This window comes from Rattus norvegicus, chromosome 2 (genome assembly GCF_036323735.1).
Source record: "Rattus norvegicus strain BN/NHsdMcwi chromosome 2, GRCr8, whole genome shotgun sequence".
NCBI classification, from domain to species: Eukaryota; Metazoa; Chordata; class Mammalia; order Rodentia; family Muridae; genus Rattus; species Rattus norvegicus.
In genome coordinates this window covers 15,896,019-15,922,877 of record NC_086020.1, presented here as the reverse complement: position 1 = coordinate 15,922,877, position 26,859 = coordinate 15,896,019, and the positions used below count along the sequence as shown (strand labels likewise).

Below are 26,859 nucleotides of genomic sequence, written 5' to 3'. Positions count from 1 at the left end.
TTGCATAACCACAAAGAACAGAAAATGTGCACACACATGCAGCCTTTTCAATGAAACAAGTCCGAGTACATGCACAGGTAATTAGTTTTCTTCTGAATGACTTACCTGCACAGATACTCAAGGCAAGCCTCAGCCCTCCCCAGTGGCTTTTGTGTATAAATATTCACATATATCTCCTCCCATTTCAAACCTACAGCTGTATGCCATCTTTCTTGATGGACACTCTCAGCATCCATTTTCAGCACCCTTAATTCTTATGGCATTTTCTAGCCTTACCTCTGGCTATAGTTTTTCCAAGCCTACACGAAAGTGCTCATATGATATGTCACCCAATAAAAAGTGGTCAGATGGCTCTGCGTAAAACATTAAAAAATGGAAACACATCCACCCTTCAGCTTCACCCTTACCTTGCCATATATAGCAAGATTACGTTTCTTGAGGTGAAATTTCGGCACATTTTATGAATAATTGCAGAATTCCTCAACTGGTTACAGAATTCCGGCTGGGGTCGGGGAAACCTGGCCGAATGAATCAGTTGAGCAGGCTGAATGCCTGAGTTTGGCTGCAATTCAATTGTGCGTGGCTGTTTATTCTTGCCTGGGCTCTGGCATGTACCTGCCCGCTTTTATGCAGGCTCAGGACAAACACACTGACCACCTTGCAGTGCATAGAGTGTCAGTGCATGTATTTAGAGGGAAGTAGCAAAGAATGTGGACCGTATTGCTGTATGAGCATGCATGTTTGTACAAATGCATGTGCACGCGCGCTGTGTGACAAGGGACAGAGAGAGGTACACCTCTTATCTCTGATCTCTCTGTAATCGTTTCTGTTTCTAATCTCCCTCTTTGGAGTCACCATCGCTGGTGTGCACACTGAGGCTTACCCCGAGGGCCCATGGCTTGGTGGCTTCCTGGCTCGAAGAGTGCTGCGAAGGAGGGTGGGTAGCGCCGCTGCCGCCGCTGCCGCGGGTCCCGGTGCTCTGTCCCAGCACAGCAGCAGAGCGCGCGGTGTCGGAGCCCCCTCCCTCCCGCCCTCAACCCCATCCTCTCCTCCCCTCCCCTCTGTGCCTCCCTCCACCCCACCCCACCCCCGCCCCGCATTACCATATGGAGGCCGAGTCCCTGCGAATCACAGCAGCAGCAGGCGGTATTTGAATAAGCCCCGCAACCCTAGGCGGACCCCAACTCCTCCACCAGCAGCGTGCTCTGCACCTAGGGCCAGCGCGCTGGTCTATAACCTGGTAGCTACGGACACCTCCCTAAAGTCCCTAATGCCTAATGCGTAGGGGAGAGGCCAGATTAAGGTGCTGGGCCTCCCACTTGCTATTTTCATATTAACTTGACTGATAGAATCAAACAATAAGTTATACAAGAAAGAGAGCGGGAGAGAGAAAGAAGCAGGAAACAGAAGAAGCGAAGGAAGTGGAAGAGGCGCTCTAGAGGGAGGAAGGAAGACAGGCAGGAAAGAGGAAAATGAAAGAGTTGAGTGAAACGGAAAACGGACAGGATGAGACAGGGAAAATATAAAAAGACACGAATCTGAGCATTTCGAGCTAAAAATACCATCTCATTGAACTTCACAACCTCCAATTAGAAACGTGTCCGTCCTACCCCACCCCCAGAGATGAATCTGCTGTCTCGATCAGAAATGATTTTTTTAAAAATTGTGTAAAAAGACATGACTTTAGAGAAAGAAGCCGACTGTAAGAAGCATAGCAAAAGGCATGACGTTTAATGAAGATATTTATGAACTCTTGCTAAAAAGTCAGCCTCTCTGTGAATTTGCAACCTCTTGCGCTACGGGTCCAGAAGTGATAAGGCCTCAATCTTGACACCAGAACAAAATTATTCGAACATACTTGGAATTTTAAATGAGATTTTCCCCTATCTACTAGTTTTATATTTGTTAGAGTTTTCCTCTCTACGAATGTTTAACTTTTACACAAAAATGCAGTAGTATAAGTCTTTTTTTTCCAGTCACACAGCAACCTCTCGATGGAAGATATTGTTTTACAATCAAATTAAATGGAGAGCTAGTTCTATCTCCACACTACCTCTTGCGAATGCACAAGATTGTGAATTTAGGGTGTTTCTTGCCATTTCCCCTTGCCACCTTTTAACCAGAGGATTTCCCTATGCAAAGAAATCCTAATCTCAATAAAACCAGCCGTCTATAGGATGTAACCATTGTAAATGTCCCGTGGAATCTGCAAGCCAAATACCTCCCCACCACACACACACACAAAAAGAATGCCTCTGTTTAATAATCGCTTACGCGGCATATTGAACCAAAGACAGGGGACCACAGACATCAGAGAAAGGAACACAATTTTCAATACCTAGAATTTTAGTACCGATTCCAAAGATGAGCTAATACTATCCAATGGAGATTAATACTTAGTAAGCAATGCTTCGGGGAGGATGGTGAGGAAGACTAGTGTAGTTCAAAATTTCCTTTCTGGACCAGAGCAAAAAGGGAGGCCCTGCAATCACCCGACATTCTGCATACAGATATGTGGGTAAGACCATAGGTAACTCAAAGTCCAGGCCTAGCTTGTTCTCTCTCTCTCTCTCTCTCTCTCTCTCTCTCTCTCTCTCTCTCTCTCTCTCTCTCTCTCTCCCCGGAGCTCTCTCCCTCTCTCCCTCCCTCCCTTCCTCCCTTTCTCCTCCATCCTTGTCTTTTGAGATAAGGAATATTAAAACTCTGTGAGCGATTCCTGCGAAGCTAGATTTTGAACCTCTTATTTTTTCTTAATTTTCTAATTCGAAGTACAACCGTGTCTGAATTCCTTAATTTAGGGTTTTATCAATCTGCTCCCGATAGCTCCGATGCCACTCTAGGCTTGTGAAGAGAAAGGAGAGAGCGAGCAGGTGAAGCGGGCTTTCTGTTTTTTCAATTAGGGCGGCCTTTGGGCCCCACCAAATTCGTCTCTCCTGTCTCTCTCCATAGACCGACCACTGGTGCTGTGGTCGCAGCCAAGAGGACTAGACAAGGGTTCTAGAAACAAAATAAGGGAACTGCCACAATCCCAGAGCTGAAAGGCGTCTAGGAAATCACCCGGGCCAGAAAACTGAGTGGTGCTAGGGGCCAACGTCGGGCTCCAGGCTCCTGCCAGCAGGGAAACAGCGACACCTACTGGCCTCTTGAGCACCACGCTTGGGGTCGTCGGAGCGGCCCTGGCCTGGGAGAACCAGAATTCTCTGGACATAGGGGGCTTCAAGAGCTTTATGTTCAAGACTCTCGGGACTTCTATAGCCATTACTGTACAAAGAAAGGAAAAGCTATATAGCTTCAAGATGGCCCTAGGGGGCCTACAGAAGGGACCTGATTGCACAGGCAACACACAAAACCTCTAGTCGAAAATCCTTTCTTCTGGAAGCCTAGGGACCTGCAAATGCTGTTGACCACAGCCTAAGGGAGACCCAGGTGAATGTCGAAATCCTAGTTTGCTTGGGTTTATATTACAGTCCCCTTCACCCTCATATCTTTCCAGCGACAAATGAAGACTGTATCTTTGCAGATGCCTGGCACCGCAGGCCTGCCAATTGCTTAAGTCCTTCTGGATGGCATGTGCACCTTTATTGTACCTCACTTCACCCAGAAATTGACAGCCTTTCTTTCATTAAGAACTATGATATTATTAACTCCCCAAATTAGGGGAAACTTAGAGAGAGGGTGATGTTTTGAGATCTACACACACACACACACACACACACACACACACACACACACACACACACAGCGTGTATAGCAAAGTAGATACGTTAAAGAATATGCACTTTGTGTAATATACGTCTGACTGCAATGTGTGTGTGCTAGACTTTGTCTTATGGGTTTTCCCCATAAAACCAAATGGCCATTTCCTTTAGAAGATGTGGTGGGTGCAGGTGGTCCTGGCAGTGAGTAGAGGAGGGAGGGGACCCAGCATCCCCTCCCACTCTGTGTTTCCTTTTCTTGTACCAGGTTCTGAGGAGGCAGGAGCCTCTGAAACCCTACTATGGTCCAGATACTAACCAGTTCAAATAGTAGGGCAGATGCCTTCCTTGTAGAACACTGGAGCATTTGAACTAGCTGAATTCTTTGAGGTTTCAATTTAAAATATCACTTATTAACAAATCCCAGTTTTTAATACAATAAATGCACCTGTTAATCAAAGGTCGAGACTTCCTATCAAATGCTCTTGTCTGTAGAGTACTGAATGGAACAAGGGTCTAACACATCTAACACACGTGGGGGAGAAGCCTTGGTATAGTCAAGTTATGGTCTTCATTTTGAACAATTGCAAAAGTTTCCCAATTTCATTTTTCTTTAAATAAAACAGGAAGCTCTTAGTTTCCCTAAAAGCAGAAGATTAAAATTTTTCTATGTTCTTTTTTATTTAAAAATGTCTCTCAAACGTTCAAGAAGACTAGCTCATTTTTATAAATGCGGTTTTTGTTCTAATTTTCTCAAAAGTGGATAGGAGCATGTTCGGTGACATATGCATATGCTTGTGTGTCCAGGACTAAAGTAACGCTGCTGATGCTGACTACGACAGAGTCCTATTCTTATGTCATTCCTTCTCAATGAGCCTTATATCTTGCTGTGTATTAAAGTTTCTTCTTGAAAAATGAAAGCCTTCCTAGGAAAGAGGAGGAGAGAAAAATGACTGCACAGGACAATTAGGCTACACTGAGCATACAAACACCAATCAACCAAACCCAGTCCACAGGCTTCTTTAGGTCTTTCAAGCATCTTGGAAATGGCAGTGTTTCTTTTCCTTTCTGTGTGTGGGATTTTAGAATCTATCTTATTTGTGATCCCCAAATCATAGCTAGAATGGATTCTGGTTTCATCGTCTTTGGTATAACTCTAAATATTATTTAGCCCTGATGTGAACAGAAAAGTGGATCGTGTGTGCTTTAAAATGGTGGAATTTCTCTGTGTCAGCATGCCAACTGGTACCAAGAACTCAGCATATTATACCCTGGGCCGTTGAAAGTTGCTTGATTTAGAACAGAAAATTAGGTCAGTATAGTAGTTTATTTCATAAGAAACATGAAAACGTTTGCTATAAAAACATAGATATGAGTGGTTATTGTGACTTGTGTGAAGGGTGGAGACGGAGTCCTGGTGTGTTTTGGTCTCCCTTGATATAGCCCTCCCTTTAGTATAGAATTAAACAAATGAAAACAGACTGAACTCCTAGATTGGGTCTGTGCCCTTTGTCACATGTGTCCATGGTCTAGTGTCTCCAGGAGAGGTTCGCTTATCCCATTCCCTTCGTGTTGAGAACACGAAGGAACGGGTACAAGAGTGGCAATGTTGATCAGAAAACATTATGTGAAAATGAGATGGGTACATTTGAAGTCTGCTTAAATCCATAGTTGGTTGTCTAGGGCGGGAGCCTTGATGTGTGTAAGTTGGCAGTCTGAGGTGAATGAAGCTCTTGGGAAGAGAGGAGGCTTCCTGAATTTTGAGTGGCTTTCCCTTCAGCTCCATGGAACTACAAGAACACCTGTGTGCATCTACTTGAAGGGGTGTGTGTGTGTGTGTGTGTGTGTGTGTGGTGTATGTGTGTGTAAAACATTTGATCAAAAATACATTTGTCAAAATCGGTCTCATTATCTGTTGGAACCAGGTATCACGTCATTAACTGCCCAGGATAACTCAAGAGAGGAAGCAGCATCGTTAGCTCTGATAGCTTCTTTCATTTCTCTGGCCCTTTACAGAACTCCTTTTGAGTAGGGCGAGGCTGAATTTTCTCCTCTTCCTTTCTTGATTCTGGCATACAAAACCATTCTCCCACTTGAGCCATCTGCCGCAGGTGTAATGGATGGCAGGGGGCCCGACCTAACTACACTCCAGTCTCTTCCAGATCCTCACCGCTCGGCACCAAACAAATGAGTCCTGTTCCGCCGCTAGGGTGCCGAGGTGGATGGTGGACGCTGGCTCCAGCCTTTGGAAACACTCGACGCTTAGAAACTAGAACCAGCTGACAAAACAGGCAACACACAGGCGCCCCCCATCCCCGCTCCCCAATCTACACACAAATGGAAGATACGTACATAACATTTAAAAGCCCTTTTGATTCGCTCTTAATTCTTGCTAACTTCGAGCTGTCTTACTGATTACTTATAACCCCCCCCATACCCCACCCAGTGTGTTTGCGTGTACGGGGCACGCATGAATGTGCGTGTGTATTAAAAAAAACCGCTTATTGGTAGGTCAGCAACAGCTGATCAGTCATGGAGATCCAATAATCTTTTTGATTACATACGAATTTTCGTTAAAGTCATTCTTTATAAAAGGAAAAATAACACTATTCTGTACAATCTAGGGATCCTAGGTTAGGATCGAGGGGATGGTAGAACCAAAGAGCGCCCACCTTGCCAAACTTTCCCTTTTAAAGATCTGAGAGAAGAATACTTTCTCACTTCCTGAGGCCAAAGCGTCCCTTGAGCCAGGGTATGTAAGGAGGGGAGCTGCAGATAGTTAGGGAGAGGGCTTTAGAAGTTACAGCCGTCGCTGATTCCCTATGCAGGTTGGGAAGCAGCCCTGTGCGGCAGCCTGTGTTAGGAACTACAAGGAGGGCGAATGACACCCATGTGTTCCGGGACCCTTGTATTGTGGCCCTTCGCGACCTTCAGTCGATCCCAGTTTTAACCGCTGTTTGACTACCACCAGACTCTCAGATTTGGGCGGGGTCTGGACCCTTCCAAGTGGGAGCTCCTCCGGCCCCCAGAGTACTCACCTTTGGCGAGGCCTTGGCAAATCACCGCCCAGAAGCATCAAGTTTCCACTTCCCAGATGTACCAGATCCAGATTCCCTCCTGTCTTCCAGTCACCGCAGGCCTCTCTCTCTCTCTCTCTCTCTCTCTCTCTCTCTCTCTCTCTCTCTCTCTCTCTCTCTCTCTCTCTCCCCTTTCGGAGGCAAAACAGCTTGGTTATTCAGAAGAGGGGGAGGGGAAGGGAGAAAAGAAAAGAAGGGAGAGAGGGGGAGTGGAGGGTGAGGAGGAGAAGAACCAGAAGATAGTGCGGGCGTTGGTAGAAAAGGAGGAGGAAGAGGTGGAGGGATGGGAGGGTAGGGTGGAGTAACAGAAGATGGGGTGGGATGTGACCGCCAGGAATAAATTGCTCCCCACCCAGCTGCAGTGCGACGCCCCCAGCGTCTCTGGGGAGCTGGTGCGTCAGCTCCGGACTGGCCTAGGCGGGGCGGTACAAAAGCTAGAGCCGTAGGACCCCCTGCGAGGGCTTCCACCCAGTCCATCCAGCCCTCGAGGCCGCTTCCCCAGACAGCCTCCGTGCACGGGCAAGGTGGCTATCCACCGCCTTCACGCCACCGGGAACTTTTACTTCACCACCGGAGCCTAGCCATTCTGTTTGGTGTCAGAGTAGTGCGGAAGCCCGCAGGGCATCCTCACCCTCTCACCCTGGCGCTCTACCGCCCTAGCCAGAGCGGCTGCGGTCCGTTGAGTCGTGTTCCACCTCCAGCCCCCCTTCCCAAATGCCTGGGTTAAGCCGGATCCCCGACTCTCTGCTTTTCACCGGGCATCCCTGCCTCTTCTAAGCACCTTCCTCTTTTTTTGCTTTCTCTCTCTCTCTCTCTCTCTCTCTCTCTCTCTCTCTCTCTCTCTCTCTCTCTCTCTCTCTCCCCCCCCGTGTGTGTGTGTGTGTGTGTGTGTGTGCGTGTGTGTGTGTGTGTGTATGTGTATGTTTGTGCTCACGCATGAGCGCAGCGCGTGTGTGTATTTACGCGCGCAGCGCACGTTCTGGGCAAGAAAGAAGGTAAAATCCAGCACAAAAGTAGCTTTGGTCTCCAGTTTCTTGGAGATACGAGCAAGTTAAACGTATCGAGTATTTGACATAACATTTCGAAGTAAAAAGAAAAAAGACACAGGAGCTCCCCGGATCATTTAAACTAAGGTTTTACACTGCAAGGGTCATTTATTATTGTTAAGTAAGACGAAAATAAGCTGAAAATAAAAAGCGATCAGTAGTGCAGAAAGCAGGACATTTTGGCACCCGTCCGAAGCTGGGAGCGTTTGGATTTTCTTCAGTAGGAACTACCAGGATGGATAAAGGTGGAAGCCACAGATCCACACAAAACCGCTTCAGTACGTGATGGGATTAAAAATAGGACCTTGCTTTCCCCGACACAGACAACCCATTAGTTCTCTGTTAAACGCACTAAACCAGCCCCGTACAATGATTTCATGGACGCCTTTAATGCACAGACACGGGGGTACCACGGAGGGTGCACGCGATCGGTTTGAAAAATTGTGACGCATTCATAAAGAGAAAAAGTTTAAACATCGATATCTAAACACACGAGTGCGTTTTCCCAGACAACCATCCCTAAATACAGTGAGCTCCCCATCTTCACTTCCTTGCTGATCTCTAGATCCGACCTTGTACAGTAGGCCGCTAGGTTCCACATAACTCTACGTACATTCATCTGAATGGCACATCATAAAATGTCAGAGTGGGGGAGGGAACCCTTAAGGGGCGTGGAGAAGAAGCCTTTTATTAGCAATTATATTCTCCCAAAGCTGTTTAATTTCAATAATAGCAATGGTGTCGCGGTAACCATCTCGTTTCTGCCATTACAGTGAGACTACCAAATGGATCGCAACACTAAGGGGTTTTCACACTTAGTTGACAGACTACTGTTGTACTTTATGCACCTATGCTAGGGCAGGAAGAACTTCCTGGACATTATTTTGTTCAGCATCTGGTATAAGGACTCACTTGCCTCCAAACTTTATTTCAGAATAACAAGGATGTGGCTAATTTATGCCTACCATGGACTTAAAGTAAAATGGAAAACGAAGTTGTTCTTTGAAAAATTATGTTAATCGAAGGCAAATAAAAATATTTCCCTTGAGCAGAATGAGCTGACTAGGAACTCTATAAAGCGGAGGTCATATTTCACCGCTCTGACTGGGATTTCCAAGATTCTCTTGGAGAGCAGCAATAGGAAAACAAACGAAGAGCAAAGAGCCCAGCCTGTGCCCTTGCATCTCGGTGCCAAGAACAAACATCCCAGCCACAGCGGTGCCCCCCAGATGCTTCATAATGCTGCACTGATATGGATCCGGTGTCTGTGGATAAAAGTTCTGCATCCCACAGCATCTCCTAAACATTGTGAAGTGAGTGTTTGTATAAGAACAACATTCAGACTACAGTACAATGACAGGCCAGAGAGAGCCTTTATTGTGTGTCATTTAACAGTTGAGCAATAATTAACCACCCTTGCTTGTTGAATACTAATTGTAGATGTTTGGCTGTCTTTGTTTGAAATTATGAGACACTCACACAGGAGGTAAAAGGGTGTGACAATCACAGGTTTAGATTGCAGATGTTTAAGACATAGAGAAAGCCCACAGGTGCCTGCGGCTGGGTTTAAGAAAGTCCCCACAGCTTGCAAAACCTCTCCTTATACCTGAGATAGACAACTTCATAAATTGCACTCCAGTTCTTCTACTCAACTGGTATACATTGTCAGAGTTGCTTGTGCACACTCCCAAAATGGGCCAGACAGCTTACAGTAGACACCAGATAGCGGCTGACATCTCACACAACCCGCCTGTTGGCAAGCTGCAGAACTGTTTGGGAGGAAGTCAGTAAAGCCCCAAGGTGTGTCTGGCAGTCTGCTGCTGGCGCTGGGAGCATGGCTTCCATGAGAGACTTGGAAATGTGGCCTGATTCTGTGAGGAAGAGGGGGAAGAAGAGGAAAAGGCTTTCTCTCTCCAAATCCTGTCACTGACCAGACAGTTTTTATGTTAGACTGTTCTCCCCTGTCGCTACAGAATATTCCACTGGCCTAAAAGACCTACAGTTGAGGTTCATGTAGAGAGTCAAGCTTGCCCCCAAGTAGAGATAGCTATGGAGTGCTGCTGCATTCTTCTCACTGATAGCTCCTGTAAAAAACAATGGCTTTCGCCACAGCCAGGAAAGTCAGAACATTCACTACCAAGCAACACTGATTATGGCATAGTAATGGCGCCAGTTGAACCTTTACCACCACAAGAAACGCTTTTCCTGCCAATCTCTCAGAGACTTGTAAGAAAAGTAGTTTGCAAGTAGTCACTGCTGATAGTTCTTACAATAATTAACAGTGAGCTCAAGGGCGTTCTGAGGTCATAGAAATATCAACAGAGAGAGATTGCCTGTTTTCTAGCGGGAACTCTGTAAGTGGGCATAGTCTACAGAGATGGGACTTCATTCATGTGATGGAACCAAGCCTTTCTAACCTGTGAGTTTTTGCCTAAATTCACCAATCTGAATTAAGGAGCCAGGATTCACAGCCCCCCCTGTGTATTGCCACTGCATACCCAACTCTGTGCCCTGTGTGCCCTGTGGTCACCATGTGGATATTCTGCTACAATTCTCTTACTGTTATTTTTTTAACCTGCCATTTTGATCACCTTGAATGAATATTCCTTTCAGAAATCAATGGAGAAGTTCAAATTTAGGCCTCATGTTCACCAGTTAAAAGCTATTCTGTTTGATCATAAAAAAAATTAGGGCCTCTCCCCTAATTCAGCATGTGACTTTTTAAGGCTCAAATAATTCCTTTGGTTATCCAAGGTTTCAATATCTGTGGGTGTCAAATTTCAGAATGGCAACAAAGTAGTGTCAGAAGGGATTGGTGATTGTTGAGTGGGGTCATTATTCTTCAAGTCTCCTACCTTTCTGCCTAATGAAACACCAGTTGGCCCTGTTGGAAATCTTCTCTAGTCACCAAAATTGGTATAATATATTCCACTCAGGGCTGTGCCTGCCACTTTACCTCTTAGAAAAGGTCCTGACTCAGTTCTTGCATTTAAATGTAGAGACTTGTCTCTGCACAGATTATTAAAGTTATAATACTCTTAAAGGAGTACATACATCTTACATCACTTTGGATGCTACACACACACACACACACACACACACACACAATTTAATTTTTTATCTACACTCACACTCATGCTCAGGAGAGGAGGGGTTCAGTAAGCTCACACAACGCATCAGGATAGAACCCCCACAGCTTCTAACAAGGAGGACAGCACTCCACACCCCCCATTTGCTTATCCTGCTTGGAATCCAGGGCACCTGCAAGGTCCTCAGGTGAGCGGCTGAGGAGGAGATGGCAGGCTGTCTGGCCGCTTTCCAGAGCACTTTGAGCTTGGCCGCCATTTCCCGTGTACTTTTCCTTCAAATCACACCTGCTTGACACAAATCCCGTATACCTGACACCAGATGTAGTCGAAAGGAAAAGAAAAGAGAAAGCCTCGCCCTCTCTAATTCCCTTTGGTAGGAACCCAGGCCACCAAATCCATTACATAATTCCAGCTCAGGCTGACACCTGTGCCCGCACCAGAGCGGGGTCCGGTTGCAACGCCTGCGCTGGGGACCCTGTCTTGGCCACAACACCGCCCAAAGCAAGCTGTGGCTGAATCAAGTTTGGGGTAGACTTTTTTGAAGGTTGGGCTGGATCCTAGAAGGGGATGTTTCAAGAACCCCCACCCCAATTTAGAGTTATGATACAAAAAATGATGTTTCAAAACCCCGGTGTCCGAAATCCCTCAGTGTTCCAGCTTCGACGAATTTCGGGATCTCTCCCTCCCACCTCAAGAAAAGTGGACTTTTTATTTGCTGCGGGGGACTTCTCCCGTGTCTCCTCATCTGCCTTCTTTTACTCCCCCCCCCCCATACTAAGGATGTGCACTTTGTTGGCGCTCACGGCCTAGCACGTAGATGCGGTTAGTAGCCCGACTGGTGCTCCCCTTCCTCGCGCCGCCCCCCCCCCGCACCCCCCGAAGACGGACAATGCCATTATCTGCCATTATTAACCAGTTCAAGAGAAGCCTTAGTCCAACCACAAACGCTCATCGTTTTGTCCGCCCGTGCCTGAACGGTTTGTGGGAAAGGTAGTTTAGTGAGCACTCGCGAGCCCATTCTCTCACAGGTTGAAGGCCCATGTCTTTGGGGGACCAGATAAAGAAACTCCAGTTCCCAAGTTCACAGTCCGCCTCCCCATGCCTTCTCAAAAAGATTTCAAGTGAGGTAACTCTTTAGATCGGAATTAAAATTTCCATATCACCCCCCCCCCCCAAGGAAATTAAGAATACTTGCGATGACCCACCGACTGAACACCGCGTCAAAGAAGCACATTGTGAGGATTTACAAATACGACCAAGTTGGACAGTTCTGCTGAAATACACTCGGGTTTCGTTTTATACAGCTCTTAGGAATTTCGTTGAGGCCTGGAGCCATGGCTCAGTCTCCCCAGTTCATAGGAGGAAATCTTTTGGGGGACTTTGGTTGAAAATAATATAAAATTATAGCTAGACCTTAGATTTTCCGAGAACCTCAAAAGGTAAAAATGTGCACTCAGCAAGAGTCAGAGAACTTCCCAGGACACCTCAGGCCGCCTCATGCACACACTGAAAACAGGGTCGATTCGTGCTGTTCATTACCGGTTTCTTTTCCCGGTCTGTATCAAAAGACATGAGAAACGCTGTCGCGCATACCTTTTTCTTCTAGCAATTTCAAATACCTCTCGGAAGGTCCCTGCACTCTACGCCCTTTAATAAACAATCTGCCCCGTGAGCCTAGAACATTGTAGACCAGCGACCTTCTGGCACAGCGACAGGCGCTGGTGAAATTCTCTAAGCACCGGGATGCTGGCGGGGCCAGAAAGCACGCTGCCCAGCCTGGGAGAGGTAAGAAGTAAAGCCGGTCCCGCAGAACCTGTGTTCTAGAAGAACGCTGGCTTCACAGCAATTTTGCAAGCCCCACCCAACAAAAGTTAAAGCATGATGGCACTATACCTTGCCCCGTGTTACTCTGGCGCCTGTTTCCCAGTTTGGACATGCTGGAAGTGTTGGGTTTGGGGAGGTTTGCTTTGGCTGGGTGTGAGTTGTCTATATAAGCCCTGCTGCAAGTACTGTACGGAGGAACCCGCCTTGATGGACTCGGGTGTTAATTAACGCGAAGCTAATTTGAGCTCCAGGAGCTGGAGGCAGCAGGTCGAGAGGCGAGCCGCGAGGGTCCAGTGACCTCTAGTGGACAAGATAGGATATGCAGCACGAGCGAGTCGGCGCACCATCCCGGATGGAAGAGAGGACCGAGCTGCTTTCTCCCAATCTAATGTCAGCGGGCAACACAAATGCTCGATTTAAGGGGCAAAGAGAAGTCCGAAAGAGATGGAAAACAAGGACCTTACCTCTTCTGAAGAATCTAAAACAAATGAAACACACACACACACACACACACACACACACACACAGAGGACTTCACCCTTCTTTAAGGCAAGCGACAGAATGTGTGCAGAAAAGGTTTGGAAAATAAGTATAAAAACTTTGCTTTCTTAACATAGAGGAAAACAGTTCCCAAAGCGTCTATGAGAGAAAGTGGTCAGAGCTGGATGGAGTTTGTCACACCTGTTCTTGTTTTCAGAAAATGTTCCGGGAGGCTTCCCTAGATCTATAAGAGGAAAGCAAACGATGCATGATTTTTTTTCTAACTTCATATTCCTCGGTCAAGCAAGGCTGGACTAGGTGGGAGCAACCGAAGCACGAACAGCCTTTTGGCTTAAAAATAATTTAAACAATCACCTCTCCCACCAATCACGCGGTTTATCAGTTAGCTAAATCAGTGTCCTTAGTTATTTTGAAAAAAATATTGTCCTGGAATCGCACAAGTTGAAATCAAACCATGAACCTTGATAATTTAGGCTGAATTCTTGTAAAGAAAAAAAAATCTGATCTTGCGGTTAAGCCCCCTCCCCAGTTGTGGAACTTTTGAGAACTCCCAGTTTTCCTTCCTTGGGCATTCTTCACACTCCCTAAGCTGAGGTATGAATTAGTCTTCATTCCAGGACAGTAGGATCCTGGAAAGTCCTGTGAATAACCAAGTCGGTGAGCAACAGGACAAGAACACCACAGACGAGCTTTCCTCTTCCTAGACGGTTACACGTGCTCTCCAAGGATGAAAGCCTGGAGCACAATCGTCCTGCTGCGCTCGCTCACTCGCTCACTCACTCGCTCGAATCTACCTCCAGAATATTGTCTGGGGTCCTATCTGGGAACAACCATGAATGGGGGACATCTTTGGTGGAGAGTACAGAGTTTGGTCACTGCAGAAGGAAGAGTAATCGGTAGCTGAGGCTGTTCCCCTGAACTTACCTTTGCTTTGACTGAGTTGCAAAGGCCAAAGGAGCGGAAGGTCGCCCAGCCAGTTAGTTGACTTAGAACACCTCTAAGGAAAGGAGTAGGGGAAGGGCTGAATTTGGGAGATAAGGCGCTCCCACACCCGGATCGATGGGCGCTTCAGCAAAAGTCCAAAGCGTAGCCTACACTAGCGGATGGGTGTCACATCTTAATGAGGGCCAAACTGAGAAAGGCAGGATAAAGATGAGCCCACAGACACAGAGTATTTTAAAGAGTCTGTATTTCTTTGCGGACCAAAGAAGACGGATTGAAAGCTGTTGGAAGTGAAACATCGCATCCCACCGTTAAATCTATGTCACAACAAAACACAGCGTTAACAGATTAAACTGAATTGTTAAAAAAAAAATCACCAGTAAATTAACCAATAAACAACCCGATTTCAAAACACACATATGTACTTTTATGTCTGATCGTGCCAACGGTACCCAGAAATACTATGTAGAACTAGAGTTAGGCAAACCTACAGACTTCTGACTCAAACAACTATGATAACAAAAAACCCGAGGCAGAAATAGATCGTAAGAGTTCCGCTTCTTATTTTAACCTCTGTGCCCAGAGGAGGAAAGGAACTGAATTGCCTTTGGCACCACTTGGGGGCACATAGGGTGGGTCTCCCTGAGTTGGCAATCCAGGAGACTAGAGAATCAACCATGCCCTCCTTAATAGCCTGTAAAATGGAGTCCACAGGGTTGGGCTCTCAAGACTTTAGGGTTTCGTCATTTATCGTGGCTGTCAGGCTGCCCTTTCTACCCGCTCTACCCGAAGCTCAGTGAGTACTCTTTTCTGTATAAGTTAGATCTGGGCAAAGCCAAACCTTACTGAACAGACCCCAAAGAACTCTTCTCTCAGACCAGAACACAACAGGAGTGCTGACTGCACCTACAGGTATCTATCGGGTGGCACTGACCAATGGCACAAGCAGGCAGCTATGAGCGTTCCTTCACAGCAGCCCTCTGGTCTGGGTTGTTATCCCCGGGGCTGATGGCCTGTGCCAGAGTAAAGGTCATAGGGTTTACCTCTCAGTTTGCAACACTTAGGAAAGCCATTTGGGGGCTGCCTTCTCAAAAGGTTGTGCTGAGAACATCCCCAGCCTAGAAAGACTTAGAAAGGCTTGTATATGTAACTCCCCAAAACTCAAAACAGTGCAACTGTACGCCCTACCAATTTCCGGAGATCCTCCATTTGTGAACCAATGATTCCCGAACATGTTCCTTGGAAAATTAGCTAAAAAAAAAATCTGAAGTCCAGGATAGTAAGACATGGGGCAGTCATAGGACTACTTGGTGAGCCAGAGCCAGGTAAGGCCCTGCCAGCCAGGTACTCAGAAGGGTGACACTGCCTTACTCTGTCTCTCAGCTATTGGGTTCTCTCTCTCTCTCTCTCTCTCTCTCTCTCTCTCTCTCTCTCTCTCTCTCTTCTTTCTTTCTTTCTTTCTTTGGAACTTAAGTTACAGATTTTGTGTGTATGGAGATTTAAAAGACACATTTAAAACGTCTTGTGCTCTCTTTCTCTTTGGACTTGTACTTACACCCCCACTCCAACATTACCCCAGTGAGGGAGTCCTCCACTTAAGCCTCAGAAGGTAAAACTTGCACTCAGCTTTACCCTTTACTCTTATTCCACCTTGAACAGAGACGAAGATCTCAGCACAATAGTTTTTTGATTCCTTCTTAAGTGCAACTTGGAAGTTAAACCCACAGTTGGCTTAGATTACGGGTCCCAAAATTTTGATAGAGCTAGAGGATGTCAAGTACTTCTCACAGTCTTTGAGAATAAAACTTTAGTAAGCAGAGTGAAGGAGAGAGAAGGAGGAGACAGAAAGAGAGCTGGGAGATGGTGGGGAGAGGAGGGAGAGGGAGAGGGAGGGAGGGAGGGGGAGACAGAGAGACAGAAGGGAACTGCCCTAGACTGTGTCCCTTTGGCGCACTCCCTGACAGCGTCAGGGATCTTCCCACGTCCCCAGGCTGCATTCCATCTCTGCAAGCCCATCTCTGGGTCGCTCTGAGGAGAATATTGAATGTATTCCACAGTGAAGTTCCAAGACACATTTAGGATGCTGAGCTTTGGGCTAGGACTGTAGAATGACTCACTGGCTGGGATGGCTGGGTTTTTACTCTTCTCCACCAAGGGCCCTAAGAAGGTGTCCAGCAAAGTGGAGGACCTGAGACCACTGGCCACCATTCTTGTGAGCTAAGACAGTGACAATATCCTGCTAGACCTCTACTCTAAGTGATTTCCCCCTCACATACCCTGACTCCCCCAGAACCACAAACCATGCATAAAGCAGAATTTACTTGCTTGTATATTCCTACTGTTAAGAAAAAAACTGCTTTGACTTTATTTTTATTCCATTTAGTTTGAAGAAATCAGATCAGTATCTGACTTATAAACTAAGCAACCCATTTGTCATCTATTTAAAACTTTTAACTACTACTCATTGAATTAAATGCTTTGTTTTTCTCACCAAGTTTTACACTAATTTCAGAACCTCTCCTCTGCCAGACTGTTCTCATTTCTTTATGTAGCAGCTGGTCTTGAACTCTTGATCCTCCTGTCTCCAATTCCTGAGTGGTGGGATTGCAGGTGTACATTACCATGGTCCTCTATATTCTTGCCAAATTTTAAACCTGAGGCACAGAACGTGGAATTTCTTACAAGTAGAGAGCTAGTCAGTGAACACATCTATTATACCCTTAAGTGGATGCTCAGATGAGGGCAGAAACTCATGTTTGCCTTTTAGAAAAGAAAGTTTCACTTAATAAACTGGGTCAGATGGATACTATGAGTAGATTGGATTGAGCAAACCACCAGCATGGAGGCCGTGGCACAGATTTGTATTTGCAAGGAAGCCAAAGGTCTTGTCAGGGGCCAAGTGATTCCCTGAGGTACCATTAATAAAGTCTGGTTACTCATGCCTTCATGCCTTTAGAAGAAATCCAAGCTGGGTGTGGTGATACACACCCTTAATTCCAGCAGTCAGAATGCAAAATCATGTGGAATTCTAGTTCAGCCTTGTCTACACAGGGAGTTCCATGTCAGCCAGAGCGACAGACACAGTGAGACTCCACCCAGCACCTCCCAAAGAAAAGATATCCAAACCATTACTTTGCTATGCTTATTGTTTTGTGGTTTTTTTTTAAATAAGACTTTAGGATTTTGGAAAACAGAAGAATAGTGTTAAGAGTGAAATAAAATACCAGAACTAAATATTACAAAGAGATTTTTTTCTAAAGTTATTGATACCAATAATTGAAGCCAATGATGCCAGGACACATTCACAAGAGAAAAGGAAGAGGAGGAGGAGGAGCAGGAGGAGGAGGAGCAGGAGGAAGAGGAGGAGGAAGAGGAGGAGGAGGAGGAGGAGGAGGAGGAGGAAGAGGAGGAAGCACCTTGGGACCCTGGTGTATACTTATAACCCACAGATGCTAAGTCAGACAGCCTGAAGTCAAAGGAGAGCCTAGGTTGGATGGGTAAATTCTAAGCCAGCCTGAGTTAAGAGTGAGAAGTCTTAAACTTAGTGTAATAGCATTTTATTTTGAAAATGAATCTGGTAAGGTTTTATAGGAAGAGTGTTTCATTTAAGACAAAAGAGATAATATTGAAAAGAAAAATCTATCCTCCAGTTATACATCATGAAATGATAATAAAGTAAAAGTTTAAATTTTAAATAAATGTGTTGATATATGCAAAGTATTCATCTGGACAACTATGAGCTTTTTTGAATAAAGTCATTTGCAACAATATATTTGGATTCTTTTTCTATGCCTTTCTCTTTTTTTCTCTTTCTTGTGCTTCTATTTTGCCATCTACTTCCTGTTCCCCTTTTGTTCCTTGTGATCTATTTATTTCTGAAACATAGGAAAATTAACTTCATTTGTCTATTTTTTCTCACATAATGTTAATTTTGAAAAACAAAACAAAACCATAAGAGATGTATTTTTTCCCATTTTCTTTTTTCTTTTTTTCTAGACATGGTTTCTCTGTGTAGTCCTGATGTCCTGGAACTCACTCTATAGACCAGGCCAGTCTTGATCTCCATAGAGAGACCAAAAAAAAAAAAAAAAAAAAATCTCCGGATGGTGTATTGTGGCTTCTTGTGGCTTTCTCAGACTCGGAGTGAATGACAGAGTGGTGTCAGCTGAGACAGACTCATGTGTTGAGACAAAACATGGGATGAGACAAGACCCATGGAGGACACGTGTTGGAGGGATATAAATAAGATTCGGAGGACTGTGAGAGGGACATGGGGCTTGCCTACAGACCTATCTATAGAAGATTTCTTGTCTCATGCCTTTGTTGATCTTCATACTTTGTTGAGAGAGGCCCAGCTGAGAACTTTTCCTGGCATTCCTGTTGGCCATAGTCCTTCTTCCTTCCATTTGGCTGAGGTCTGATTTCCTGTTAGGTACTGTCACCACGGCTGCTACCCAGATTCTACCAAACTGGACTACTTATAAAACATTTACAAGTGAATCGAGCCACTGTTGACCTATGAACTGAACTGCTGATTTCCTGACAAGACGGTTGACATGTGCTCCATTTTTTTTTTTAAACAGATCCACTTCTCCCATATCCTTTCTTCTCACTACCTCTAGTAGGTAATGGGCTAAAAGGGAGGTTAAAGCATTTAAGGATCATCATTAAAAACAAGTTTAAAAAATTTAAAATTATACATACACATCAAAATTAAATTAAAGATGACATTAAAGAAGGCAAGGCCTTTAATCACATCGTCTAAACATTGGCTCTCGGTACTTCTTCATCTCGCAGACTTTGAGAACTTCACATTGAACAACTAAAAGGATTTTTCTTATGATATAATTGTCAAGACTCCGTTGTCACTTCTAAAATCGAGTAAAAAATTCTTTAAGCCTTTTAACATTTAGAGAGAGGACACTTTCTCTCATGTCACCTTTGATCCTTTATTTTTTTTTTGTCAATTTTTACTTCCCTTTCTTGTGTCGCGACCCCCACCCCTTCTTTTATTTGTTCATTCTTGCTGTTTCCCATGTTGCTAGAAATCAAGAAAATGCCAAGAAATGGCAGCAAAAGGAAGAAAGGGAGACTGTGTTTCAGGCTTCAGTCTGACACTAAAAAAATAGCTTGTAAGGGGTAGGTCAGTCTGGGGTCTGTTCAGTTTCTAACCTCTCTTTATTCTGACTAAGAAACTAGTGGCAACAGGGTTGGCCCTAAGGTTATGGATCTCAATTATTCATTAGTCACTAGAACTAAATTATCATTCAGAGGCAGATGACACACATGTTTTCTTGAACAATTATTATCACTAATCATCTTTTCCTATAGTAATTTATATGCTCTCATTATTAACCCTTGATTTCTATGTAAATCCTCTTCAGATTTTTTTAAATTGATATGTTTACCTTTGATATGTTTCTTTGTGTTTTCGGACTCTTAATACGGCTCTTAGTGGTTGGGTTTTCAGACTGGGCTGAATGTTGACATGCCCACACAAGACATCTCGCACCAAGTGTATTCTGTATTTGCAGAGTGGACCACCTTCTCCCACCTTCTGCCATATTGTATCCATATTTTTTATGTCATTGTCCAAACATTGACTCTCATGCTTACCCTTGCTTAGTTTTTATCCTGTGCTACATTTGGCACTTTAAATACTTTTATTGGTTGTTTGTGCCTTGTCACTAACACAAGCTTTGCCTAAATAGTGGCCTGGAATACATTTATTTGCTGTATGGAAGATTTTTCCAGATCTTGTAGACACCTTGGTTATTTTCCTGTTAATATTTTATTATAACTATATGGGTTCTAGGTCTTTGTTACTTGAAGAATACTACTCTTCCAGGAGGTTATTATTTTTTTTAAAGATTTCGTTTGTTCTCATATGCATTGGTGTCTTGTTCATATATATGTTGGTGTGAGGATGTCAGATTCAGTGGAACTGAAGTTACAGACAGCTGTGAGCGGCCATGTGGGTGCTGGGAATTGAACCCAGGTCCTCTGGAAGAGCAGTCAGTGCTGTTAACTGCTGAGCTATCTCTCCAGCCCAAGGCAGTTATTTTTTTATAAAGCCAGTTTTTAAGTAAACTTCATAAAGAGTTCTTGAGATTAGCTCGTTCGTGGGAGATGCAACTTGGTTGGAGACTGACTTTTAATTCTACTAGTTTGAAATATTCCTACTCTGATCTAACAGCTACAGAACAAACTGTGCTACAAGATGAGGACAGAGAGACAGGTATCTTAGAAAACAAGCATTCATAGGTAAGGGGTTATGGACTGAACCGCTTCATTCAAATTCTGGCTCTCTGCTTTACCATCAGATTCATGGCAAATTACTTTACTCCTCCATGCCTCAGTTTCCTCTCACGTATAAAATGGGTATAATGATTGTGTCTACCTCATAATGTTGGTTGTGGAGATTCCACAGTTAATACAGGAAAAGCACTTAGTACTTGCAATGAGAGGGCCAATGCCAGCAGCTATAATGATGATGGCATTCACTTATTTCTTAGAGCACCGGAGTCTTGATGCTGTTGGCTATGAATAGCCTAAAGCAAAGGGCTTTAACAAAGCTGATTTTCATTAACTCTATGGTTATACATTATATACAGATGTTTGCAATTGTTCTCTTACCTTTACAAAACAGCTTCTCTATGTCAGGTTTGTGAAAATTCTGATTACACCAGGCTCATTTTTAAAATGTTAAGTCTGTATTTGATTCTGGTCAGAAAGTGTAAGGGGAGCAGTTGTCCTGAGTCTTTAACAAGCAAGAAAGGTAGGTTCAGGGTTAATCTTTATCAAGGTGAGAAAGATGATGATTGAACATCAAGACAAAGACATCACCATTTATGCCAGCATGCACATATATAGACTTCAGAAGTAAAGGCAGAGAAAAAACACAAGGAAAAATTTCTACATTGTTATGAGCTCCAGAGACCAGAAGCCAAGGGATTCAATTCCCTATTGTATCATTGGAGAATGAATCATAATATCACATCATCTCTTCTTCATTTTGACATTTCTGCAGGAAAGGAGACTTTGATGTTGACTCTAAGCTGAGGGAGATGAGGATATACCCGGAGACCCAAGTGATTTCACACTCAAAGTTGCATTTTAGATAACCCATAGGCCTCCACTCCAGAGGTTTCTCTTGTCAGGCCAGGTGTGATGTCCTATGCCTTTAATCTCAGAGGGCAGAGGCAGAGGTGGAGGAAGGGGTGGAGGTGGAGGCAGAGTTAGAGGCAGACAGAGTTTTGTGAGTTCAAGGTCAGTCTGATATAACATATACATGGCAAGTTCTAGGACAATCAGAACTACATGTAGAGACATTGTCTCAAAGAAACAATAACAAAACTTCCACTTTCCCCAGCTAAACACAGGAAAAAATACATTCCATTTCAAAAATGCATTTTTAATTAATGTCTAAGTCAATACTGCAACAATTTACAATGTCATTATAGCATGCTAAATGAAAATTAAGTTAAAAATGTGTCTGTCTTAGTTAGGGTTTTACTGCTGTGAACAGACAGCATGACCAAGGCAACTCTTATAAGGGCAACATTTAACTGGGCCTGGCTTACAGGTTCAGAGGTTCAGTCCATTATCATCAAGATGGGAACATGGCAACATCCAGGCAGACATGGTGCAGGAGGAGCTGAGTTCTACATCGTCATCTGAAAGCTGCTAGCAGTATATTGGTTTCCAGGCAGCTAGGACGAGAGTCTTAAAGCCCACAGTCACAGTGACACACCTATTCCAACATGGCCATACCTACTCCAACATGGCCACACCTCCTAATAGTGCCAGTTCCTGGACTGAGCATATATAAGTTATCACAGTATCTAAATTCAAAATCTAAAATGTAAAAAAAAAAGACAAACCAACAAACATATAGCCACTAACAAATATAGGGTAGTAATATTTCCTTAGTTTTACATCATTTTCTTGAAAACTATGCTCAACATTTAATTGAAATAAATAATACAGTTTACATTGAAACTTTCAGTTCTTGTGGCTTTGATTTTTTCCTTTTTTTTTGTTTGAAGTACATTTTCTTTTTACCCAACATTCCACCTTGGGTGATATTACTTAGGATAATGCTGCTCATAGGATAATGCAAGCATACTGATTGCTCAGAAAGCAGAAGCCAGGACCAGGCCAGCAGAGGTATCTGGTTGGGCCTGCCCAATAGGAGCTGGAAACTCAGCTATTTGATGTGACCAATGACATTTTTGTTTCAAAGTGCCTCAATGGCTGTGCTTTATAAAGCATTGTTTGCCTTTCAAAGTTTAAGACCTATTTATTTACTGCAGAGATAGCAACAGCTCCAATGACCCTTCCATCTCCCTGAACAGATGGAGAACACGGTTTCTCTACAGTGCCCCTATCACTTTCCTCAGTGAAGAAAAACCGGCCTAGAGACATTTAAATACTCACTTACCTGAGGAAATAGTAAAAGCTTCCTCAACTCTGTGCATTAGTGTCATTCTCCATCTTGAATTTTGTGATGAAAAAAATTGGAAAGTTATCAGGCTATTACTTAAAATCCTTAAAAAATAAAAAATAAATAATATAATAAATAATAAATATTAATCTACAAGACTACAAATGGACACATGAGGATACACATTCACTTGTTTGCTGTTCTCATTTAATCTTTAGATATATTTGTGGTAATCATGCAGGCTAGTTAGTACCTGGCCTTCAGTTTCTCACAAGCGAACATGATAGGTATTTTTAAAAAAATACACAGAGGAACTCTGAAGTGGAAAATTCTGGTTTCTTTGGAAATTCTGTTCTGTTAAATGATGTTTTGCTGGGGAACACAAGTGAAAGGATGTTTTGCCAAAGCAGACATATGAAAGGACATGGGATGTTTCAAAAGAGTAGAAGTGCAACCCCACAGACAATGGGAGCTCCAGCAATTGATTGGTTTGGTTTGCTTTGTTTTGCTACTCTTTGCTAACACTTTGTATGTGTTCTGTCTCCTTACACGGCATTGCTGAGCTCAGCTTGTGGTGATGCCATGGGGAGAAACTTGCCAAACAACTCTATGTGAGGTTCCTTTGGCTATTTGCCACTTCCACAGCCTTGGGCCTGCTGAAGAGCCTTTCTGTTTCTTCTGCATTGAACTACCCATGCTGGTTTGTGTGTGGTGGCTGCCGAAAGTACTGGACTGAAGCTGCTGATTCATATTTAGTGTTTGTTACTGGAATGAACTGCTGATATCCTGACAAAGATTGGACTCACCCCCAAAGACTTATTTCTAAACAGGTCTACTTCTTCTATGGCCTAATAACTCCTTTCCACCACCTCTGGTGGGTGGTGGACTAGAGGAGAGATTGAACGTTTATTAAAGTAGGTTGGAAAAAATATGCCCACAGAACCCTGTCTCTGAAAAAAAAACAAACAAAAAATCAACAAACAACAACAAATGAACTTATGAACTCTGACTGCATTCTGCTTGTATATTTGAATCCTTACGGCCATGGTATACAAACATTGTTAGACTGGCAGAGATTCCCTCAGAGAAGTTATGGAGGAGACTAGATAAAGCAAATTATTTGCATCTCTTTTAAAAGGTGGTGGTTGCACATGATTTTAATCTTCAGTCCCAGCATGTGTGTGTGTGTGTGTGTGTGTGTGTGTGTGTGTGTGTGTGTGTAGGGGCAGAAGCAGTTGGACTCTGTGAAGTGGAAGTACTGTGCAGAGTGAGAGATACAGGACCGGAAGATGGCTCAGCACTTCAGAGGATTTGTCATTCTTATAGAGGACCCAGAAGCAGTTCACAGCATTCACATGGTGTCCTACAGAAATCCATAACTCCCGTTCCTGGGGATCGGCACCCTCTTCTGACTTCCTTTGGCACCTGCATGCACACATTACACATATGAACGTGCTGCCCAAACACTCATACACATAAAATAAAATAAACAGAAACCAAAATGCCCTGAGACATGGGCAAACCCTTACGCAGGCTAACTTTAATTATATTTGTTCATATGAGCCTATTTAGAAACTTATGCAAATTATAGAAGTGAACCATTATTAACTTCTCAAAGAATAGAGATGAGAAACTCTAACTTAAATTATCCATATGTTCACAGTACTACCAGTAAAATGTCAAAATTGGATCACTTCAGTTTCATTTTACTTTAGCATGTATAACCATGGAGTCTACAACATTTGAAATTATTGAAGTTGAGTATAAATGAAAAAGTAATGCTACTTTGCTAGGTTACTAGGTTGATGTGAAGTCTTAGTTTCCAGAAGAAGTCAAGGAGGTGGTTCAAATCTAGGTAATGGTGCTGTAATTTAAAATTAGTTTTCAGCTTGGAGTATAAAACATTGAGGTATGCAAAATAGTAAGAAAAATAATAGAAATTCTTACAACCACCACTCATATGCAAAATATATTTGCTTCTTTTTTTTTTAAAAAAGTTAAAAACTATTGATGCCTGTGCCCTTGACCCTACTTGCCCTTGGAGGTTGGAGGTGAGGTATTGCAGAATCAATGGTACAGACTCCAGGAGTAGGTGAGAAACACCACAGCAAGCTCATCTGAACACTGCTGCAAGCTCCTTTAATTCCTTCCACCCACACCCTATTGGCCCAAGAAAGCACCTCTTCTAAACAGCAGTTCCCAATTGGCTGGCATTGTTTATACCAACAATCCTTGGTCTCTCAGGAAGATCTCAGTTAGATCCCCCTACCCCCAGGAGAAGTCATTGTGGCTGGGTGGCTCCCCAGCGTTTATGTAGAGGAAGCTGCACTGTTCCTCCTACAAACTATGTCTTTTCAGAAGTTACAACCTTTCAAAGGTGTAGACTTCTGTTTATTTTGAAAGTATTTTACTACATGTTTATGAATTTACTACTTATTTATGAATCTAGAAACTTTCATTTTAAATATTTGTTTATTATTTAATTTTTCTTTTTCTTTTCTTTTCTTTCTTTTTTTTTTTTTTACACAGCAGATTTTATTTCCCTCCCCCTCCTGGCCCACCCATTCACCTTGTCCCCCCCACCTCCTTTGTTTCTGTTGTTAAGTCTTCCTCCCTTTTGATTTTTGATTTTGCTATTTTGGATACTGTCTCTGGGTCCTTTAGTTAGTTTGGCTAGGGGTTTATCTGTCTTATTGACTCTCTCAAAGAACCAGCTTTTAGTTTTATTGATTCTTTGTATTGTTCTCTTTTTTCTATTTGGTTGATTTGGGTCCTGAGTGTGACTATTTCCTGACATCTATTCCTCTTGGATGAGTTTGCTTCTTTTTGTCCTAAAGCTTTCTTTCAGGTGTGCTGCTAAGTTCCTAGTGTAAGATCTCTCTTAAGTGGTAAGTTTCTTTACCAGGGGACTTAATGTTATGAATTTTCCTCTTAGCAGTGCTTTTACTGTGTCCCATAAGTTTAGGTATGATGTGTCAACATTTTCATTAAATTCTAGTAAGTCTTTAATTTCTTTCTTTCTTCCCTGACCAGGTTATCATTGAGTAGAGAGTCGTTTGGTTTCCACGTGCGTGTGTGTGGGCTTTCTGTTGTTTTTGCTGTTATTGAAGACCGGCCTCAGGTGGTCTGATAGGATGCATGGGGTTATTTGATTCTTCTTGTATCTGTTGAAGCTTATTTTGTGACCAATTATATGGTTGAATTTGGAGAAGGTACCATGAGGTGCTGAGAAGAAGGTGGATTCTTTTGTTATAAGGTGAACTGTTCTGTAGGTATCTGTTAAATCCATCTGGTACATAACCTCTATTAGTTTCACTGTGTCCCTGTTTAGTTTTTGTTTCAATGACCTGTGTCCATTGGTGAGAGTGAGGTGTTGAAGTCTCTCCCTATTATTTTATAGGGTTCAATGTGTGTTTTGAGCTTTAGTAAAGTTTCTTTTATGAGTGTGGGTGCCGTTGCATTTGGGGCATAGATGTTCAGAATTGACACTCTCTCTTGGTGGATTTTTCTCTTTGATGAATATGAAGTGTCCTTCCTCATCACTTGATAACTTTTGGTTGAATCTATTTTATTGGATATTGGAATGGCAACTCCAGCTTGTTTCTTGGGAGCATTTGCCTGGAAGATCTTTTTTCGTCCTTTTACTCTGAGATAGTGTCTGTCTTTGTCATTGAAGTGTGTTTCTTATATGCAACAAAATTCTGGATCTTGTTTGCGTATCCAGTCTGTTAGCTTATGACTTTTATAAGTTAGGTGAGTCCATCAATATTGAGAGATATTAAAGACAGATGACTGTTGGTTCCTGTTATATCTGCTTTTGTAGGTGGGTTTATGTGCTTGTGGTTCTCTCCTTTAGACTTTGTGGTGAGATGTTTAATATCTTGTCTTTTCTTTGGTGTAGTGACCTTGCTTGTGTTGGAGTTTTTCTTCTAGATCCTCTGTAGGGCTGGACTGGCTGATAGGTACTGTTTGAATTTGGTTTTGTCCTAAAATATTTTGGTTTCTACATCTATGTTGATTGAGGGTTTTGCTGGGTATAGTAGCCTGTGCTGTCATTTGTGTTCTCTTAGAGTCTGCATGACCTCTGGCCAGGCTCTTCTGGCTTTCATAATCTCTGTTGAGAAGTTTTGTGTAATTCTGATAGTATGGTACTTGGTCCCTTTCTCTTGCAGCATTTAATATGATTTCTTTGTTCTCTCTTGTTTAGGGTTTTGATTATTATGTGATGAGAGGATTTTC

The 26,859-nt window shown here is 43.4% G+C and overlaps 1 protein-coding gene and 1 long non-coding RNA gene across 6 annotated transcripts in view; one reads left to right on the top strand and one right to left on the bottom strand.

The window, feature by feature from the left end:
• Mir9-2hg (Mir9-2 host gene) overlaps window positions 1-12,960 on the bottom strand; it is a 190,309-nt gene extending 177,349 nt beyond the window's left edge. For 2 of the 5 annotated variants that reach the window (XM_039103406.2, XM_039103405.1), the window contains exon 1: window positions 106-872. In XM_039103406.2, coding sequence (XP_038959334.1) covers window positions 106-236 — 131 coding nt within the window. In that variant the 5' untranslated portion in view covers window positions 237-872. The other 3 variants (XR_010063692.1, XR_005500470.2, XR_005500469.2) reach the window with 3 other exon arrangements.
• The window catches only part of LOC103691412 (uncharacterized), an 89,395-nt gene that overhangs the window by 2,734 nt on the left and 59,802 nt on the right, over window positions 1-26,859 (top strand). The gene's annotated exons all lie outside the window — the stretch shown is intronic.